Below are 23,202 nucleotides of genomic sequence, written 5' to 3'. Positions count from 1 at the left end.
CAGAAGCAGCATTTACTGCTCCCACCGGGTGGGAGCAAAATTCAGTTCCCTGCCCGGGAGACTGAAGGCAGAGTATGTCCGCAATCTTTTGGGCATAGAACCAAAGTGTCCTAGGGGTGAGCTAACTGAGACACTGTGCTGTATCTTGCCCCACAGGTTGGGATCCCTGGGGCTGATACCACCATGGGGAAAGGGTGCCTGGCCTCCCTCCCCTATTTTTTTTATTATTTGGTCCCACAGTATGGGGTACCCAGGGCCAAGTAGAGACCCAGGGAAGGAGAGCTGCATGCCCATTGACTTTATAATTACATTTAGCACTGACCGATGGGGTCCCGGGAGCCTGAGTGGCCCAGGGAGGAGGCCCTAACTTATACCCTCTCCCAAAAAAATTACATGAGAAGACCCCTGGGCAGACAGGTGTTTTTGAAAAAAAAAAAAAAAAAAAGGTTCAATCCCGTTTTTCTTATTTTTAGGCCCAGGGGCCTTCTTATGGAAATACAGACCTAATTATAACTACCCCGGGGTGAAAACCACAAGGCTATATACATGTGTATGTATGTAGGTATGTGTGTATATATACATATATATATATATATATATATATATACATACATACATATATATATATGTATATATACACACACACAATAAAAATGGTATTTCTTTTATCCGTTTGTTTCATTAGCATCAAATTCGAAATTATGCAGTATGTGGAAGTTTCAGCGTTTTGTGCATTTCAGAGGAAACTTACTTCAAGGGAAATGGAAGATGAGCAGGTGGAAGCCACAGCAGAGCACAGGAGATTTGTGGTTTACTGTCTGACGGCAGGATCACAGTTGTCGATGGCTGGGAGGCATGTATGCTTTCCTGATCCTGAGCAGCGGAACAGGACAAAAGATGGGGAGCGGCAGCACGTTTCTAGAAGGCTGTCATGGCAGTTTTTTGTTTTTAATGAGGGCGCTGGGACAGCACGGAACATTGCAGTAGGAAGGATATCAATGAGCGACAAGGACAAAAGGAGACAGGCGGCACTGACTGCAGAGCACAGGATACAACAATGATGACACCAGCAAATGCAGAATGTGAGCAACCGATTTAATGAAGAACATCAGCAGGAGGAAACAAACCATGATTAAATAAGAAAAAATGGTAATAAAAACACTCACTGTGAATTCTCAACATGACAGTAATATTTTTGGCATTGCTGTAATGTATCATTCTTCTTACATTTACTATTAAAAAAAAAATCAGCTTTGGGTTACAAATAAAATTGCGACTACAAAACACTGCTGTGGATGATACTCTACCTACCATCCTCGTCTGCTCTTACTGGGTAACGTCAGTGTTTGTTTTTTGTAGAAAAACTGACCTGTTCTCGTCCAAGGGAGGAAAACCAAACGCTGTTCTGTGGCAGGGTTCCCCTAGGTTGTAGAGAAATCTAACTACTGAAATTGTTCACACAGCACCCTGCCAGTCATTCTGCTCGAAGATGTGCCATTTCTCCGAAGTAACAGGTGCCAGAGTAGAATATAAGCCCTCTGGCCAACACTAAGGGAGGTGAAATGATGCAGTTGTAGGTTACTTCCAAATGTGTGAAGCTTAAAAACACAAGGTCCAGGTGAAACGATGTGCCCAAGGGTATTGCTAAAGGATGAACAGCACGGGAGGTATCATATGACTTCAGTAAGACCCACACAGGTTTTCAAATGACAAAACCCACAAAAGCAGACAAGTGAACTTAAAAATGGAACTATAAACAATATATTCCCCTAGAGGTGCTGTTTCTCTTGTTCCACGGGATTAAAAAGGATATTTACAAATCTTTAAACAAATAATGAAATATATACAACAACCGTGCAATTGGCCACAAAATCAACCAATTCACAAGGATATTCCTCTATTACCACAACACATGGCCTGGAACACTTTCCTTTAAACAACTGACCGAGTTGTGTCATCAGGGCAATTGTTGAAGAGGCACACGTCAACACACCACAGGCACTCAGGGCTTCCAACCACAAACTGAAACGTAGGCCGAATTAAACAAAGTAAATATGTAATTGCATTTTGTACAATAAAATGATTAGCTAGATTAATGTTATAAGTTAGTGTAAAACATGGGCCAAAGTGGGTACTGTGGTCAAATTTTAGATAGGCTCCAGGAAGAGGTACTGATTTTAGGGGAAGGAACACTTATTTTCCCCAGCCAAAGGTGTGTAATCAAAGGAAATCAAAATACAAATGGGCATGTGCAAGCAAATCAGGAGTAAATGGAACACTCAGGGAACACTAAACACGCACTATAGATTAACAAATGTAGCCAACAGAGCGACTGTACATTTCTCAGTTTAAGGCACATTGTTTAGGCTTCTCTGCCTTTTACATTCATGCTGTGCTCTTTACCTTTCCCCATAGTGCAGAAAGTCAAAACTGGCCAGTGCTCCAGGCGTGCAATGCAACACGCTCACACTGGCCACTCAGCATGTGTGCAATTGTCAGGGCATCTCACTGCTGTCACAGGCAAGTCAGATGACAGGCTGTTCTCGGAGTGCATTTTGTAAAGCTAGGTGTTGCCGTTATGTAAACATTAATGTAATTTTTAACAATACAGAAGCCATTTTTGCCGTTGATTCATAGAGAACAATGAACATCGCTTCTCCTAGGTTTTAACTCCGAGCCATCCCACCACACACACAAGCACACCTCCATCTTGAAGAAGGATTAGACAGCATCCGGCCACCAACTGTGCAGAGCCAAGTATGGAAGTCGGTCAGGCTTACATAACATTTGAGAAAGAGTTTTGCTTGAGAAATCTCCATGAACGTGAACATTTTCAAAGGCAACATTTCTCAATGCAACAGTCTGACCACAGCCTTTATGTGTAACTTTTATCTGAATATGTGCCAATGTCCGGTGAGTACCACAATCACAAATATGGGAAGGCAAACACATGCGGGCGGACCAGCCACCATGCCTCAGTAGCTGGAGCTGAATTCCTTTCTCCTTTGGTCCTGCTAGGATCACTGGACTCCAGATGGTGAGGTGTCCCCACACTTGGGTTCTGACTGACTCGGGTGAATGCGCTTTGGCCCCTAGGCCTCCAACTGCTTTAGGAGGATGTATGGCTTTCTGTGGAGATAAAACATACAACGCAACAGACGTTCAATACGTGTTTCAAGATTAAAAAAGGAGGAGGGTGACGACTGATGGTAGCCCCTCTTTCAGCGGTGGCTGCTGTTTGCAGACTCTGCTGTGGGTTCAGCTGTGCTGCTCAGGTTGCTGCTTCTTGCACAGGTGAGCTCTCGGTGGGCGGCCATTACAAATGCTAGCTGTGCTCTGTTTCATGGCACTACAACACGCCAGTTTCAGTGCAGCCATAAAACGTATAGATTGATTAACAAACTCCAGTCAACTGAAAAAGGGTTGTAATCTGCCGGCTTTAAAACGTCTAGGCGACCGTGCACAGTTCAGTACGCTGCGACGTGTCTTTCAGTTCGGCAAACAACATCAGTCAAAAGTGGCCAATGTGTGTCACCAACACACTGAAGGAAACCTTTCTTCTTCTTTTTTTTTTTTTTTTTTTTTAAAAGAAAAACGTACCATCGAATGATATGCAGCGGTCATTTTCAAGTCAGGAAGGCATTGTGGCTCAATACTGAAATGATATAACAGAGTTGACTTTATACACAAAATAGGATCTGTTCCAGAAAACCCGCGTGAAGTAATTGACATATGGAGAGTAATTGAATTTTATCTCATGACAAAATCGTCCATATTTCGAGTAGGCATAACTGTCACCGTCTGCTTCAACCACCTGTTACAAGAGATGAAATAAGTCCAAAGTTATTGCCAGCTTCGTATTATTAATGCACAAAACAGAATCAATTTAACAAAAACAAAGAGCGTTACCTGCTAACATAGTTCATTCGATACACATTATGTCTCGCTAAATGATGGCATACCTCTTGTAGGACGTAGGAGAAGGCCATGGACATTAGCAAACTGATGTACAAAAAGATGGAAACATAATGAGGTAGTTCCCCCTGTGGGGTCTGTAACACAACATAGGCGAGTCACCCTTCACTCTATGTTTTGGGCATAGAAGATGTTATTTTGCCATGGTTACAGGGAACATATCTAAGCAACTGTTCTCTCCTGTCTGGACCTTCTCACCACTGTTGATGATAGGAATATCAGCGCGCAGGCACCTTGATCGCAAGAGGGTGGCTGCTTTCCTTCTACAATGTCTAAAACAATATCTCCATGGAACAGGCGGCAACTTTACGGTTGAACCTGTTCCCATCGTAGACTAGTCACAGACCACAAACTGATAGGCTACAACCAGGCATTATTTAGAGGGCCACTCTGCTGAGTAGGGCTCCTTTACCTGCTGAAGAAACAGTATGGTAAACAATGCTGGAAAGTAGGGGATCCCGCCGGCTCCCAGTTCCGGCAGCACTTTCTGGGCCCCGGGGCATAAGATGAATTTGTCCTAATGTCATTTTCCGACACAGGGGCACAATTCAGCAGCGCTTGCATGCATGTGGTCTGTAGCAGCAACCTGCAGGCAGAAGGGGGCTTTCTTTTTTCCCTTTTTCAGCTGGACCCAAAACAAAGGTCCCAATTAAATTGTCATCAGCCTTCCTTTTGTTCGGGTATCACCAGCCTAGGAGCCACCTGGAGCCTAACACCGCTTAACAGTCACACAGCTTATCACTTGACAGCTACTTTAGAGAATCCATGACTTGGAGGACGTTTTTTTACTTTGTTCAACGCACAATGTACGAAATCTGCATGAACTGTAAGAATATCAGATTCACCTTTGTTAATGAGTAATTACAAAATAATGATTTACACAGCACCGATTAAATTATTTTTTTTAAAATTCTTTTATAGCGCAAATTATCCCATTGTAGCGGGTCAAAGTGCTTTAAATCACCCAAACAGAATAAATCTGAAAGTGCCCAGCAGGTCCTTTTCATATCTATTTCCCAAATTCTAGAACACTCTACCATTAGAATTAAGATAGCCTAGACAAGGAGCCTCGGTTCAGGAAAACGCTTAAGACATTGCTCTACCGAAACCAAAACCCTTCCACTTTCCAGCCCTTGTTTCAGATCAACGCTAGGTCTCAGCCAGGGATGGGAAGACTTAGATGAGCAACCACTTTGGAAATCTGCAAAGCATAGCAAATCATACAAGTGTGAAAATAAATGTACAGGATATTTTACATGACACAATGAGTGCTATAAGGTGTAGAAATCACACATTGTCCATACTTGTAAACATTATATTTCCCTCAAAATTGCAGGGCAAACCAAGATCTTGAAATTAGGTGTTTTAACACTGTAAATTATTATAAAATGCTGCCTTTTTGGTGGGACCAATTAAGTAAATTAGAACAGATTAGTGTCGCATTTGACCTAGTTGCTAATTTCTGTGGCCAGATTTTTATTTAAGTGTCAAAGTTGAGTGACACTCCACTTTTCAAGCTCCGCCTCATGTAACGCCACCCCGTATAATCTGCCACACTTTGACCCTCAATGCGCGCTTTCTCGGAGTTATTTTTTTCTACCTCGGGCGCAGATAGTAATTAGACACTGTAATTTATATTTTTGCACTGCTGGCATTACGTAATAATTAAACTTGTTTTAACGGACTGTGCTGGGCTAAATCACCCTCCAAACTGCACGCGCTATAGAAAGTGTGGTCTGCTGGAAGACCGTAAGACCTGTATTCATCCACCCACATAGTGCTATCTTTCGCCTCCAATTGCACTCAAACGTCTAACCTACCTCAGACTTTACAGCGCCCTGCATTTGACTACAGCGGAAAGTGTGTGACCCCCACCTGTAGGTGTAAGCCATCATTCGGATGCGCCGAGGACAAAGATGACAAAGTGCTTTCGAGTGCCCATCTTCTTTTCCCTATGAAGTCTCACCTAATTCTAACTGAGCCAGTAGCTCGCCAGCGAGAACCGAACATGCACTACGGGAAAGATGAGGGGTTGAAACCCAGTCATCTGAGCAGCTTTAGACTGGAGGAAAGAGCACTGCTGAACAGCGGGGCTAGGTGCACAGACTAAAGGAGTGATCTACCACGAGATCAACTGATGTGCACACCTTTCCCGCCCAAACCTGGGGCAGTGTATTCATGGCAGGAAGAGAGCCTGGGCTCGAAGGAGGACAAATCCAAGCTCTACCACAGTAGACAGTGCCAACTAGTACAGAAGATTAGTGTGAAGGCTAGAATTCAGTGGTAAAGCAAACAATGATGAGGTGGCGTCTGTAAAGGAAAAGCAAACGTCAAGATATTGCTGAAGGTAAATGCTGCAAAGGGAAAAGCGCCTGCACCGAAGTGGGGGGGCGCGGCCCGTTAGGGGTCGGGGCCTCCAAGGCCCTGGGGCACTCCCCCTTCTCCTTTTGCATTCTCACCAGGTTTCCACGGAATCGGCCGCGTTTCCGCCCTCGTGAGGTGTTGGGGGCGGAAGTTAGCAGGGGGCATGTCGTGGGGCCGACGTTCGCGCTGGGGCTGGATCCGGCCGCCGCATACCAGTGGGGGGCTATTTAAGAGCCCCCCCAAGAAGGCTAGTCCTTCTTTACCTGTGTGCGGCGGCCGGGACCTGCGCAGCGACCCGCGATTGTCCCACCCACCCTCTCCTTTATATTAGCAGCTTTTGGAAGTAAGGTTTGGGAAATTGAGATATAAATGTGACTAGAAACAATAGGAGGGGGTCCCCAAGGTGGGGCCCCCGGGAGGACATCTGGGATGGGATCCTGAAGTTCTGAGCCAACCAGCGGATGTATACACCAGATCAGGGGGTAAGAAAAGTCAGATCGCTAGGGGGAACATGGGGCTTCAGCTCTTGGCTCCCCCCATTACACCCCAGGGCTGATTGGTGTTTGGAGGGGGGGCGGAATCCGAAACATGAGGACAAGGTACGGTGTAGTCAGGGTAACCGCCCCTCCTACGGATACAGGTGGGACATGGGTCACCTGTGTGGTCCAATGGTGGTTCAGGACAGGAAGGGATCCTGTCAGATTGATTTACGGTCACAAGAAATTCTCGTTAACATGTAAATAAAATGTTTTCTTAAATGATTACCCTTTGCTACACTTGCTATTAACAGTTTTGCTTGTTGAGTTATGAGATGTTTTGAAATATGTCTTTAAAAATAAAATAACCTCTTCCAACGATAAGAACTTGTCGCTCTATGTATTCCTGGTGGGGGGGGGAGTGGGGGCCGTTTTGGAGGCCTCCGGATCCTAGTCATTAACAAGGAAGATTACGTGTATCTGATTAGCAAATACGTACCCACGCTAGCTTTATCTTCATGTTTGGAAAAAAAAAATCTGCTTTCACACAAGGCCTTTTAAGAGAGCAGGATGAAGTGCCAGCTTGAAAAGAAGAGAGGTCAGTTGCAGATATGTAATGCAAACCTTCGCACTAACTTAACTCACTAACTAAAAACAATAAAGGCATTTCTTTGATGGTGACTTTTACTAACAATGCTCTGGGACTTCTATGGGAGCCATTTTTACACCAAACTTAACTAACCTGTATGTTGCTCAGTTTGAAAACAATAATGTCCATACTCCACCCAGACCATGGTAATTTTCAATGCTGGAAGAGTTATATAGATGATATTTTCATGATCTGGAAAGGTCCAGAAGAAACACTGACATTGTTTACATATTATCTGAATGACTGTCAACCATATCTCAAATTCACGCACAATAGGCATCAATCATCACAGTCTTCCTTTTTTAGGCTCAAAAAAATATGACAACTATCTCATTGTATCATTATACAGAAAACTGATATAATGCAATACACTGTTACAGTACAAGAGTTTCCATTCATGAGCACCGAAAGATGGTTTGCCATTTGAGCAATTTCTCAGTCTACACAGGTATTGCACTTTGAAGGAGGATTTTTTCAAAGATGCCTCTATTTTCAGTAAGAAGCTCAAAGGAAGAGGGCACCCTAAACATCTGAAAAGGGCATGGTAAAGGCAAAGGGACGAAATAATACAGACCAGGGTATGTGTCATGACATACTGCCCAGACACAAACAAATAGTGCAGATCATAAAGAGACATTGGTCCACCCTTAACACTAAGGAGAGTTTTAAGGAACTTAGACAATGGGGATTTAAGGAACCTCCCCTTTTTTTTTTAGTACAAGAGAGGGAAAAGTATCAGAGACCAACTAGTGTATCCTACACCAGTATTTCCAAATCCACAGAAACCATTCCAGCCTCATGGGGCCTCACTCCTATCAAGCGTCATTATAAGTGTGGAAACTGCATTTCATACGGAGAACACAAAAACGTTTGTGTACTGTAACATCCAGATAACGCTGAAACATCACACAAACTGTGCATTTACTAACGGCATTTACTGTATATGGTGCCCGTGTGCCAGGATATACATTGAACAGACATCACAACAAATTAGAGCCAGGGTAAGTCAACAAAGGAGCCACATCCGCTGCAAGATTGAAACGCACCCCGGGTCTAACATTAAATAGAGAAATAGCACACAGCAGAGGACCTGAGACGGCAAGTCATAGAAAAGGTGCTTCTATCACCAAGAGGTGGAGATATATCCAACATCCTCCAAAGACTTAAGTGAAAATGGATTGACAAATGTAACTCCATTAGACAAGGACTAAACTCAATGGAAGAGTGGCACAAATGTATTACCCTTATGGACTGATTTGATTCCTCCAATCAATTGTGCATTTAGAATTGCTATTCCGGCCAGGATTAGCCGCTTGCTGATCTCCTTTAATATGTGCTTATATTGTTTTTTTTGCTGATTATTTCTCATTACATGTTTTATCTGCTTAGATTGTGACTTTTTAAAATTTATTATAGTGTTAATTGCTTGTACATTATTACTATTATTTGCTCCAAACCCCTCAGTATGTGGTACATTTGTATCAAGTGTCGTTGTGCTATGGACAGATGTCTCATCACCTGCCTTGCCTACTGTGCTCAATTTTTGTGGGACCACCTTCAAGCTTTATTGCCTGGTGAGCGCAATCAGTTCCATATTTCAACCCTTGGGTCTTTCATAAAATGCTTGTTCATTACCAATAGCTCCTTTTCGGTTCTTCTTGCTGCCCATATATTTAGAGGACACCGTTGCCCATAGCGTTATCTTCCCCCAATACGCCCACCAATGTTGCCAAGTCACATTCTAGATGTGCTATATTTGAGACACTCCCATTGCCATAACCATGCCCTCTATACGAGGACGCTACATAGGTGATGCAGTAGCCGTATCTGGCACGACTGACAATTATGCTCTGTCTATCTCCACGCCTGCAGTAGGATTCTCTGATTGGGGGTTTACCTAGTTGCAGTACGCTATGACTGCTGTCTACAACAGGTGAGCGTTTTTTTTTTAACAGTATTTGTATAACTGGACCGCTCCCTATTACCTTTATCACTCAGATGCGATTTTGTCCTTATTGCCACCACTTTTGATACATACAGACGGTGCAGTACTTCAACAGGGTGCATCCGCACTAACAAATAGGAGCGAGCTGACATCATCTCACCACTATCTCTTGTGTGATTTAGATTTCAATGATGCTGCACGTCAGCCAGCAGAATTATGAACTGTAATTGCAAGAGTATCCATGCTATTGCGACTGCAGTTGATGCCATTTTGTTAATTTTTTGGCGTACTTTCACTCCAATTGACACCAACAGCATGCACATGCACTAACTACCAGCAGCACTTGGGCACAATAACATACTACAATTGTTATTTGTTCAGCCCTTATTTATGGTGCAATATGTCAGTCTGGACACTGACGCGACGCTCACTACTTTGCCACATTACCAGCTGTAGTTATCTCACTTTTCGCATTTGCTGCCACCCCTGTAAATAGTCATCTTTAATACACACACTTTTGACAAATGTGCCAGATCTTTCCATTTACACACTCTGACAGTGTTGCCACTTAACACCATTATGAATGTCTTATGTCACTGGTCGTTAGAAATGGGGCACTTTGCTCACATCACACCCAATGAGAGCTTTTTTGGGGGGACGGGAGCATCTCCTTATATGCTTCTCAATACGGTGTGTATGAATGTACATTTCTCACACTTTCCTTAGTGAGTTACAATGCTCAGCACCATGCTCATGTGTCTTAGGCTGATTAAAGAGACCAAGTTTCCTACACAGTATATTTTTCGGATACAGATAGCAATCCCTTACATTATTACACCAGGAGATTGGTCTTGCATCCTTATTTTCCTAAGGCCTCCACAGACCTTGACCCATATGTATACATACATTCTATAATTCCTTGTGATTCTTTGCATCATGAGACTGTTACTAATTGTCCCCAATTCTTCAGTTCCCCAGGTCATATCTAACCCTGATGAGAACCCCACACCTGACATAGGGTCGAAACGTTGTCAAAAATATTCAAAGACAGACCTAAGATTGTACAAACATTCCAAATACATTTTCTGGTGTTTTCGAAGAGTATATATTTGATTTGGCTGTCCTTTGATTTGTACCAATATACTGTTTGTTTCACCATTGGTCACTTCTTTTACTTTTCTTGGGTTTAGGTTCTTTCATTTGGGGTCATGCTGAGCAACTCTTTCACTATTCACATGACTGTGGATTTTTACTGTTTTCATAGGTTTGATTCTTGGAATGAATTATAATTGGATGAATAATTATACATACTGGCTGACCATTTAAGTTACTCATGTTTGTATTTGTTCATCACAGATTTATTCTGTTCATCTAAAGATCTTGGTATTTTGAGTAACACGATACTGGATTTTCCTGTCCCATTTTAGTAGATGTCTAAATGGGTTCCATGTAAATGTTTGTCACAAGTTTATGCAGATCCTAGGTAAAAAGTGTCTCTCATGATTGGTAACACCCAAAAGGTGTACTGAAGGCAGTAAGCCTATGGCTGTCCGAATGTACAGCTACCTGATGGTAGACTGAGGTTACGTCGAAGGTGGTAAACCATTCCACCCCTTCAGTTAATTATATAATCTCATTAATTTTTGGTAAGGGAAATTGATCCAACATTATGTTTTTATTCAGATCCCTTAAATCCAAAGAGGAAAGCTGGTATCCCTGACCTCCAAAGATAAGCAGTGACCACTGGGCTTGTCTGACCACAGGAGGTGCCTGTGCTCAGACAAGAAGGACTTAGAGCTGCTTCCCTGCAGAGGCATGGGAGAGGAAGAAGAAGAAGAGAGTGGAGGAAGACAGAGGGTCTGGCCTATACCATTGCCACAGCCCCAATGAGGAATGCCTTATCTGGTAAAGACTATATCTAGCCGCAGATTCCTTACCTTAGAGCAATCCCTAGGTGTCAGACTGGATCCGGATTTTCGAGCAGTATCCCTTTATTTCAATACATGGCGTCGTTCAGCTCCGTGTGGCGTCATCAGCTCCAGAAATTACACATGTGGTACCTATGCAAGGACCACCTCAGCATGTTGATGTCAGTTATTTACGTGACTTTCCACAGCAGAAGCACAGAGCCACGATGAGCACTGATTACTGGTGTGACAACCTAAGGCTCTTAAGAGGGTGTGCTCTACACCATAATCGCTTCACAGAGTAGGAAGAATGGGTGGGTCGGTAAGGAATCTGCGGCTTCACAGAACCTCTACCCGATAAGGTGTTACTGAAGATAAGCAAATTGTTCAGCTAATAAAGACTTCTAGCCACTGATTCCTTACCTTAGAACATATACCTAAGCAATACCTCCCAGAGGTGGGACTGTGAAACCAATTAGATCAGAAAGTCCAGCAGAGCTAAACGGACAAATTGCCTGTCACAACAGACCTGACTGTCCAGGCAGTAGTGCTTGATGAACATGTGCAGCGAGGCCAACGTTGCTGACGGATGTCCCAGACTTGGACACCGCAAGCTAACACAGTGGTCGCAGCCTTGGTTCTGGTGAAATGAGTCTGCAAGCCCTTGGGGGATTGCTTCTTGGCCCAATCATAGCAGATCTTAGTGCATGGTGCAATTCATTGAGAGATGGTCCTTTTCTGTACTGTCGTCCCTGTTTATTGCTTCCACATAACACATGAAGAGTTGATTTTCCACTTGGAATTCTGTCATGCAGTCATCGTAGAATGACAACACTCTTTTTGGGTCCAGACGGTGGAGTCTCCCCTCCTCTCTGTCTGAAATCGGCAGAACCAAGAAGGTAGGCAAGGTGATGCTCTGGCATAAATGGAAAGCGGTCACAACTTTTAGAAGGAAGGAGGCACGTATTCGGAGAACCAGCTTGTCCGAATAAAAGGTGGTAGAAGGAATGCGCGCATGCAGTTCACTGAGCCTCCCTGATGATGTTATGGCCTCTCAAAAAGCAGTTTTTATAGTCAGGAGCCTCAGAGGACAATTGTGTAGAGGTTCAAATGGCACTCAAATGGGAACGGGAGGACCAGGTTGAGGTCCCACTGAGGTATGATGAAGGGCGTAGGTGGAAACATGTTGCAGGCCTTTAAGGAACCTTGCCACAACAGGTGACTTAAAGACGGAAGGTTGGTCCAGCAACCGCAAGAATGCCAAGATGGTAGAAAAGTAACCTTTATTTGTGCCCACAGCAGAGCTGTGCTGGGCCAAGGACAATGTGAACAAGAGAATTTTGATAAAGGTACAGAAAGGGATCAACACTGTGGGAGTCACACAATGGCACACACATGTCCCAACGGCAGGCATATACAGACTTGGAGGGGTGCCTGGCTGCCAGAATACAGTCACAGACTTCAGCAGGAAGGTCAAAAGCTGTCAACTGTCGACGCTCAAACTCCACGCATGAAAGTAGAGGGTGTGCTGGGTTGGGTGCAGAAGCCTTCCTTGTTGCTGCAACAGAAGATCATATTGAAGAGGCAGCCTGACTGGAGGACTGATGGTCAGGCACAACAGCTCAGGATACCAAAATCTCTATGCCCAGTTGTGAGCCACAAGAATAACTTGAGCCCGGCTGTTCCTAATATTCTTGAAAACTCTGGGCAGCAGTGGTATTGGCAGAAGGGTGTATAGGAGGCTGGAACTCCACTCAAGATGAAAAGAATCTCTGAGCGAGTGTCGCCTTGGAAACTCCAGTGCGCAAAACTGCTGACATTGCACGTTCTCGGCAGTGGCAAACAGATCTAACCAAGGTTCTCCCCACTGCTAAAAAAGACCTTGCACCACATCCGAATGGAGACACCATTGGTGATCTCCTAGGCATCTGCAACTGAGTTTGTCTGCTCTGGCGCTCACACAGCCTGCCAGGTGTTGAATCACCAATCAGCCATGTCCTGAGACGCAGGGCCTCTTGACAAAGGGTCCACTAACCAACCCTGCTCTGTTTGTTGCAATACCATATGGTGGTGGTGTTGTCAGTGAACACCTGCACCAGTCTTCTTTTGATGGAAGGAACAAAGGCTTTCAGTGCAAAGCAAATCTGCCAGAGCTGCAATAGATTGATGTGGAGCTCAGACTCTGCCAGAGACCAGAGGCTTCTGATCTCCACTTTTCCTAGGTGGCCATTCCAGACCCGGAGTGATGCATCTGTCATTACAGTCAGCTCCAGCTGTGGGAGGAAGAGCGGGTCTACCACTGACCCAATCGCAGTTCGTTAACCACCAATGCAGATCTTTTGCGGTTCCATCAGAGATCTGGAACATGTCAGAGAGAGTTCCCTAAAGCTGTGCCTGCTGGGACTTCAGGTCTCACTGCAAAGCCTGCATGTGCTATCGGGCATTTATGTCCAGCAGGATGCAGGAGGACATCAGGCCCAACAGCCTCAGAGTCAGTCTCACCAAAATCCAGGATAGAGGCTGAACCAACGGAACCATAGCCTTTATATCCTGGACTCACCGCTTGGGAGGATAGGTCAGAAATTGACCGTGTCCAGAACGACTCCAATGAAAAGGAGCTTCTAAGAGGGAGATAGGTGCAACATTTGGCATGCTGACAGTCGACCCCAGCGAGTGCAGGAGGTTTGCTGTAGTCTGAGGGTGGGAGATGACTGCCTGGGTCTAGCCTGCCTTCAATAGCCAATCGTTGATGTAGGGAAAAGACTCACCCTCGACCTCTGCAGATGAGCTGCAACACCCGCCATCACCTTCGGGAACACCGAGGAGTGCTGGTAAAGCCGAATGGGAGCACAGCAAACAAAGACTTCTTGACCCAACGCGAACCGCAGGTAACGTCTGTGGGCAGGCAGGACAGAAATGTGAAAATATGCTTCCTGTAAGTCCAACACTACCATTTAGTGTCCCAGGTCGAGGGCAGACAGAACTAGGGCTAGCATGAGCATTTTTAATTTCTCTTTCTTCAAGAAGAGGTTGAGAAGGTGCAGGTAGAGGATAGGACGAAGTCCTCTGTCCTACTTTGGCATCCAGAAAATGGGAGGAATAACAATCACAGCCTACTACTGATGCAGGCACCTTCTCTATGGCTCCCTTGGCCAAGAGAGCCTGCACTTCTTGATGGGGCAAGGAGAGATGGTCCTCCATAAACCAAATGTAAGTGTCTGGCATGGGTGGTAGTCACAAAGGGTAGAGTGTGGCCCCTTTAGGCGATCTGGAGAACCCAGCGGTCTTGATGTCACTGACCGCCAGTGGGACAGGTGATGGCATATCCTGCCTCTCACTGGATTCCCATGATGGCTGAAGAATAAATTAAAGAGAGGTTTTGGAGGTGGTGGCTGCCTGAGGAGAGGGTTGGGAGGGGGGGTTAGGTGGACTGACTTGACCACTGGCTGCCTGTCCCATGCTGTCTGTGGGACTTGCACCCTCAGCCACAAAAAGGCAGGAAAGTCTTTGGGTCATGGTGGCTGTGAAGGTATGGGCGCAGTTGGAGGGGCAGAAGGCGGAGCAGCTGCAGACAAACCCAACGACCTGGCCATAGCTCTGCTGTCCTTAAAGCACTACAGCTCTGAATCTGCCTTCTCTCAAAAGAGAAGAGTGCCATCAAAGGGCATGTCCATGAGGGACGACTGGACATGCACTGAAAAAACAGCTGTTATGAGCCAGGCATGGTGCCGCAAGGCCAGTGTCAAAGAAACAGCTCTGCCCAGTGAGTTGGTCGTGTTGAGTCCACACTGTATGGTGAACTTTGCTGCATCTCACCCATCAGCAATAGCCTGGGTGAGTGTGGCTCGGCTCTCCTCCGTGATCATGGACAGCACTTGCTTAACCGAGTCCCATATTGTATTGAAGTAACGGCCTAAGAAGCATGTGGTGTTCACCAACCGCAGTGCTAGACTGGCGGAAAAGAACATTCTCCTACCAAAGTCGCCAGCCTCTTAGGCTCCCTATCCATAGGAATGGCAGGTCACACACCGGGGTTAATCCTGGACCTGGAGGCTTTGACCACAAAGCTCTATGGGGTGGGGTGCTGGGTAAGAAAACTGGGATCCCTAGGAGCAGTGTGATGGCAGCAGGCTATCGTCCTATGCACATGAGCCCCTGTGCAGGGTTTGGACCAGGGCCGAGTAAAATAAATTGTAAGGGCTTCATTGAAGTAGAGAAGGGGTTCAAAAGGGAAAACTCCCAGGTGAAGCACCTACATCAAGACATTTGTCTTGAACCCCATTATGGGCTATGGAAGGTCCAAGACCTCAGCTGCTCTATGCACCATCATTGTAAAACAGGCCCCCTCATCGACAGCCAAAGTAGGAGGAGAGACCAGTGACCTGTGAGGTGTCTAACCCACTTCGAGTTCCTCATACAAGTTGCCCTGTCTTCTTCAGGGAGCTTGTAACCAAAAAGGACCAGAAAGCCCTCTCATTCATCTCCCTCTCCAGGCCTGTCAAATGAATGAGGCACTGGCTCCGTTCCAGGAAGCATGGACACAGTCAGCACCAGAGTTGGTGTCTGGCGACGACGATCAGGCTTCGTGTCAGAGTTGGGAATAACAATTGGTGGAGGGGGTAGAGAATCAGGAGCGCCTGGGGTGTCGGCGCTGGTGCGGGCACCAAGGAAGGTCTTGCCTAAGGCTCCAGATCCAGCAAGGAATATGTGGGGTCCAAATGGTACAGAGGGCAAATCAATGGCGTGGATTCAATAGGGGCCCCTCCTGAACCTATGGGCGCAAAGGTGCTCCGGACGGGGGAGGCCAACCAAATATGAGGTGCATGGTCTCCTAAAACTCTTTTAGCTGGATGGGGGTCACTCTGGGAAAATCAGGGAAGTGCTGAGCGGACCTCGATTCAGGTTCCACCAACTAGCGGGGCAATGGAGTGCCGGATGCTACCATGTATTGTCGGAAGACTTCGATGGACAATGCAAAGTCACAAATCTCTTCGACTTTTTATGCTTGTGGGACTTTTCCGAACGAGACGACGAATGTCAGGAAGGGTTCTGCGTTGGGTCCTGGGACCTTCTGCAAGAACGGGACCTCGAGTGTCGCAGAGTTGACAGATGTCGCACAGTGAGGAGCTCGAGGGACCACTCCCTCAGCGTCTTGGGATGCATAGCACAGCAGTCCTTGCAGGTCTTGGAGTCGTCCCCCCACTCCAAGTACCACAAACACATCAAGTGAGGATCTGTCACTGACATTTTCCTGTGACAGGCCCCACATGGTTTGAAAGTAGCCGGTTTCTTGAGGGACATACCTTCACAACAGGAGAAAATCTCAAGAAAGGTAGACAAAACGTCAAAAAAAAGCAGTCAAAAGGTGACTATGGGTACCTCAGAACAGATCAGCACTATCTGTCGCGGAAAGGAAAGAACAGACGTTGGTGCGCCAAAGTGGTGCCAGACATCACTTCTGTCATGGACGCTGCCGACAATGCCACATGGAACCAAATGACGCTGCTTACCAGCATGCAGGAGTACCGTTTAAAAATCTTCTGCATCCATTCTGATGCCTACAGACTATTCTACAGTGAGGAATCTGCAGCTAGAATTCTCTAGCAGATATTGCCTCTGCAATGGGTTTTATTGCTGCACTTGAGAGCTTAGGTGCTGTTTTCCCTGAAAGAATAAGACTGCTAAAAGCCCTAAACTTTGAGAACTGACGCTAGTCCAGTTGCTGTGCTTGTAAACCCAGCAACCATGCAGTGGCTTTGCTTTCCCTAAGCCTCGCCAGTGCCATATCTTCTTTTGTCCTGCAGAGGCAGGAGCCATCAAATGGAAGATCCAAAAATGGGGGCTGGATGTGGAAGGAGAATCCAAAGTTCCACAATCGAGCATGGTGCCTAAGTGCAACAGACGTGGCCAGATTGAATCCCTTGTTGGGCCTCCGCCTGTCTGTCTCTCACCAGCTTTGTGAAGTGCTATTGGTGATGGCCTGGTAGATTTGGAGTGACCAACTGCATCATATCCCATAGTGCTTGGGAGTTTCGGCCTATCAAGCAAGTGGCATTTAGAGACTTAAGCTCCATACTCCCTGCTGAAATGGACTTGTTTGGCAAACTGACCTTTTTATGTCTCTGATGTGAGGGGGTGGTAGGGGACAGCTTTCGATGAACAAGATACCTGAACAACCAGACTGGTGAAGGATGTAATGACAAACAAGCTAGGTCACCGAGAGCCGACCTATACCTCCTCCTCCTGGCAAGTAAGCAACTATCTGTTAGTATACTGGACTTAGTCTCTACGGAACGGAGGGTAAATGCTAGGACTTTTGCCATTTTACGCATAAAATGATAACAGGTAACTTGTGGTTGAAGGAGGCCTTTGGGAGAAAATAACTCCCACTAAGGGGAGATGTGAAGGGCACTAGCATCTGGGAGACTGGCAAAGTCCAGGTCCATGGAAAACAAGTTTGTTCTCTGTGTTTGGTCTGGGATCCTCTAGAGGGTGGGAATCTCTTTCAAAATAATAAACAACCTCCCTCCATTAGATGTTATGCTTCTCACTTGGAGCTATGAACAGGGGTGGGAAGAGCCATAAAGTGCAAAGGATCTGGAACAGGTGTCTGTGGGTGGAAGACCACCGGTGGCATGCCAGCAATATATAGCTGGCACGGATGGTGTGTACCCCCATATGAATAATAAGACAGGGTGGCATAGGCCAAGAGGGTCAGAACAGAAGTAGTAACTGGCATAGGCATTGGAGTGGAAGCCTGAGTAATAGGAGGCAAAAACAGAAAGGGGGTGAAAGGAGCATGGGTACATCCCACCAGCATCAACACAAATGTTAATCCCTGAAATGAAAACGAAAACAGGTGGAGAATGCCAAAGGTGCTTGCACATCAACAGATGTTTTAATAAATGTCCAACAGAAGTAGTCGTTTTCTTGCGCAAATGTTCGTAATGGGTGCCAGGCTAGCCAAACACCTGCCACCTCAGGTGGAAAGGGTTCACATACTGGAAAGTGAGTGGATACCTAAAGAAAAAGAGCAAAAGGGCCAGGGCACACCCAACGTGTAGTGTTCATGTAGTATATCCAAGTGGTGATTCAAGGATTGAGTCGTAGTCCAGGTAAGTAGGTGTCACAGGATATTTATTGTAGGTGAAAGCAAAAGGTCAGACTTCCAGTTAGATGACCAAATGATACAAATCCAAAACAGCAAAACAGCCGACACGTGTTTTGTCTTCAAGACTTTGTCAAGGCTTCAGCTATATGGACCCATGAGGATGAAGAGAAACAAATGAGAGTCCTGAAGGTTCATGTAAAGGATGAAGCACAAATGTGGCTCACGAAGAGTAAATCAATTGTAGTGCAGGTAACGAGGGCTATGATAAGCCTGCTGAATGAAGAGTAGTTGTACCGTGCCAAAAGCGTCGGTGTAGTGTATAGGTATCGACACTGCTCATTAAAATGCTTAAGAAAACAAAATATCACTGAGTGAAAAAGTGTTAATAGCTGGGGAGAGAAAGCATAAGTACCGTGTTGACGGTGCGTCAAAATGGAAACCGATGACAGGTCACACCTATGGGGCCATTTATGACTCCAGTGATGTCACAGAGGTAGTTTTTTGGCCCCAAGATGGAGCCAGCGCCTCCTATCGGTGCAGAAAGCTATTTTATCAAGTTTGACACCTGGGACAATCAAACTGTGAAGCATCTAGAGGTAGAAGTATCCATCAGAAACCCCGCACCTCCATTAAAATTAAAGTCAGTTAAAATAATCATGTTGTCTTATCATCTAATGATCAGAGTATTGCCTTCCTTTCTGCACATTTGCCTTCTTAACGTTTTTTCCAATATAGTCAAATGTTAAACTTCTCCACCCAGGACGAATCCACACTTGTCTAGCGCTACAGAGTGGGAAGGAAGTTTCCCGTTCTTCCACCCAATAACGTTTAATGTAATATAAGGTGGTCAGTAAGTGCTGCATTCTGATGCATTCTACTATGGTTCAAGAATGATTAAAATAGTTGTCTCTTACATCATGGTGATAATTCTAACTCTCTCCTGAAAGGAGTTGAAGATTTTGGTAGTACTGGGTTTAAGTTCCTTTAAATAGAATGTTTAAGTAGAATTATGTATGTGGTGTATAAAGAGGGATCGAATCTGGTTGGGGCAGTTCTGAAGAAGAGCCGACGGGACTGTGGCATCCTTGTATGTCTTATCTTAAATAAAGCTGTATTTTATAAGGCAACTTTATGTGTGGTGCTTACTACACAATTTGGCGACGAGCGGGAGTGGACGAAACAGACAGCATTGTTCTTTGTGTACTTTGGACACAACGGAGAGTTTTGGATAAACGTTTATTCTGAACATCGCAACTGATTTCGTTGTGTGTATAATTAGGAACTTTTAAGGTGTTGCCCACAACGATGGTTCACTAGCGGTCTACATCTGTGCGAGTACAGCGCACGCTTATTCCAATTTACTGTGCTACGGCCATTTCAATGGTGCACAGCACGAGAAGTCTTTTGAAGGCTGCATGTTAACGCGCTGTGATCAGTGTGCACTCCTCATGTCAGCTGTTTTGTTTGACGATACATGTCAGCGCGTCCTTGTCTGCCTTAAAGGGCAAAGCGCACATAAGGTCACGTTATGTGTGACCATTTAGGGGAAGTTTTGGAAATGACACTGTGTGTGTACCTACTCACATGCAGGCTCAGGGAACATCACTGGAGTACAGCGCGCAATGCAGGCAATCATTTTCGGAACAAACAAAGATGTATGCAGTCACAGTAGGGAAATAACAGTCTAAAGTAAATTCCTTTGTTTTTGGCATTTGTGTTGGCAATTTTTTGGGCGGCAGCAGGTAATGGGGGTGGAAACCCTTTACATTTAAATTCACCAAAGGAGCTGGTGGACCAGCAGTCCAATGGGATGAATGGAGGAAATATTTCCGGAATTATATTGCAAGCAATTAGTGGTACATTATCAGCAAAAAGGAAAAAAGTATCTTTATTGTTTGGGACCTGAAGGGTTACGCATATACAATCAATTGCAGAAACTTGATAGAATTGGGGGTGATCAGGATATATTTAAAAACGCGATCTTAGACCTTAATAATCATTTCACTCCTGTGGTATGCATAGCGGTTACAAGACCTGCATTTTTTCATAGGAAGCAAGGGTAACACAAAACCATTGAGAGTTACGTGTCTGCCCTTCGATCTTGTGCAAGTTTGGCAATTCACACGATGAGTTAGTGCGCGATCAGATCATTATGTATACAAGGAATAAGGGCATTCAGGACAAGCTCTGGTTTAAAGAAGCCAACCGTAAAGACATTATAGCCATTAAAAAAAAAAGGACAAAAAACAAAACAGAATTGTCTGATTGTTGTGCTAAAGCTACACTATCACAGGAGAAGAAGGCGATTGACTCTGTTGCGATGATCTCAGACAGCCAACAGAAGAATAGACCGAGCAGTGGAAACTGCAATATTCAGAAGGCGAATAGAGAAGAGGAGACATTTGGAAACGAGGAAATAACCTTAACATTTTGTGGTAGAGATGTGGCAGTATGTCACAATCAGCAAGATTTGACAGGTATCCGGCAAAAGCAGCCAAGTGTTTAGAGTGTGGCATAATAGGTCACTATGCCACGGTGTGCAAGAGAAAGCAAAAGAAGAAAAGTTTCACAGCAACAAAAGAAGCATGTGTAAGAGAGTGAGGAGGATGACTCATCAGAAGTGAGTGATGATACTAAGGTGAAGGCTGTGGTACATACTGTAGAAAGGTGGTGCTGAACATTGCTGTAGAAGGATCTAGTAAACCTTTGTGTTGGGTTACTTTTGGAGGCGTACCTTTACAGGTAGCTGCAGACTTAGGGTCTCCATATGCTATTATTGCTGAGTATGTAAGGGAGAAGCATTTTATTGACAAAATAGGCAAGCAAGTGGAACCTTCGAATATCTCGCCAGAAAGCTATACAGGGGAAAGAATAGCCAGAGTAGGGTTCTGACAATTATTATTCAGGTTTAAAGACAGACATGCTTCTTTTAAATTGTATATTGCTAAGGAAGGACCCTCAGTACTTGGGAGGACAGAACAGAAAAGCTTAAATATGATCCTAGACGCCAACAGCAAGGAACACGTTTTAGCAGCATGTGAAGAGAAAGGCACAAAGAAGTGGGCCCTACAAGAGGTTCCCACAGTTTTCAGTGGTAAAATGGGGAGAACTAAGGGTTTCACACACCAAATATGAATGAAAGAAGAGGCCATACCAAAAGTACCCAAGGCACGCACTATTCTACTTATTGTTATGGATTAGGTGAAGCAGCAATTGGACAAATTGTTGGAATTGAACATCATTGAGCCAGTGGAGGCATCCAAGTGGGTTTTTCCATTGGTGGTTGCCATTAATGCCAATGGCAAGGTTTGTTTGTGCGTGGATCTGAAATGGCTGAAAGGAAACATACTAGCAGATCAGTTTCCATTTCCAAGGCTTGACACGAGACAAGGGAGGTGGTTTTCGATGTTAGATTTGTCTGCAGCATACCATCACGTGATGTTGGATTCCAAAAGCAGGCACTTTTACTACATTTTGAACACCCTTCGGCTGTTTCCAACTCAAGCGCATGGCACTTGGACTGGCTGCAGCGGTGTTTCAAAGATTAATGTCACAGTTGTTTGGGCATATACCAGAGGTTGTTTTCTTCCAAGACAACATTTTGATAAGGGGAAGGAACAAAAAACCATCATGACAAAATTTTGAGAAATATACTTAGCATTCTGAAAGAAAACGGTTTGCCTGAGGAAAGTCTAAATGCAGGTTTGCAGAAAAGAATGCTACATATCTAGGTCACGAGGTCAGACAAAACTTGTGAAAGCTCAGCTCCTAAGAACAAAGAAGAGTTAAGATTATTCCTCGGGTTAGCCCAGTTTCACTCAAAATTTGTAGAAAGTTTTTCACAGAAAACTCATCAAATATGGTTAGTGATGAGACACAAAGTCCAATTTGATTGGACTGAGGTTGCCAGAAGTCCGTTGAAGAAATTAAGCATGCCAATGCTAATGCTTCTACCTTACAGGGATTTGATCCTCAAGGAGACACATGTTACTACCGACGCCAGTGGGTCGGGATTAGGGTGTGTGTGTTATCCCAGAAAAATTATCAGTGTAATGAATTGGTAATTACATTTGTGCCTCGCTCTCTGTCACCCCTGGAGGAAAAATACTCAGTGATAGAAAGGGAGACACTAGTGCGTGCATGGGCCATGGAGCATTTCTGGAAATTATTTTGGGGTAGAAAATTTACTGCACCGTCTGACCACAAGTTTTTGACCAAACTGCTGACCACGGAAGGATTGTTTAGAGTGTCAGCAAGAATTGCACTGCTTTCCATGAGAATGCAGGATTTTGTATACGACGTACAATATGCTCCAGGTGTTAAAAATGCAACAGTTGATTTCTGAAGTAGATTGTCCTTACCGCTCAAGGAAGTAGATCAGGATCCATGGAATGAATTCTCAATAGCCAGTATTTTTGCTAATGAGGAAAAAAGCAGTGTACAAAAAGAAGAGTGGACAGAAGCATACAGTACAGACAAGGCATTAAAGTTGGTGAAGGATACAACTGTGAATGGTTAGACGTGCATAGGAATAGTTGGAATGGTTGAAACGTGCATAGGAATGAGTGCAAGGGAGAAATTAAAGCTTTTTGGGGAGTGCGGGACAAATGGAGTATAAATTATGGATTTATGTGTCGTGGGAGACAATTATTCCTTCTACTGCATTGAGAGAAAAAAAATATTTCTATTGGTCATGAAGGGCATCCTGGATTACGAGTACCAAACACAATATAAAGATGTTTTACTGGTGGCCAAGGGTGTTTGGAAATCAAGGT

At 44.8% G+C, this 23,202-nt stretch overlaps 1 protein-coding gene across 2 annotated transcripts in view; it reads right to left on the bottom strand.

Moving 5' to 3' along the window:
* Positions 1–1,081: 1,081 nt before the first annotated feature.
* DPY19L4 (dpy-19 like 4) overlaps positions 1,082–23,202 on the bottom strand; it is a 516,401-nt gene continuing 494,280 nt past the window's right edge. For both annotated transcript variants that reach the window (XM_069220490.1, XM_069220491.1), the window contains exon 19: positions 1,082–3,814. In XM_069220490.1, coding sequence (XP_069076591.1) covers positions 3,650–3,814 — 165 coding nt within the window. In that variant the 3' untranslated portion in view covers positions 1,082–3,649. The remainder of the gene's footprint in view (positions 3,815–23,202) is intronic.

This window comes from Pleurodeles waltl, chromosome 2_2, assembly GCF_031143425.1.
Source record: "Pleurodeles waltl isolate 20211129_DDA chromosome 2_2, aPleWal1.hap1.20221129, whole genome shotgun sequence".
NCBI classification, from domain to species: Eukaryota; Metazoa; Chordata; class Amphibia; order Caudata; family Salamandridae; genus Pleurodeles; species Pleurodeles waltl.
The sequence above is the reverse complement of the archived record's forward strand: the minus strand, read 5'-3'. Positions and strand labels throughout refer to the sequence as shown.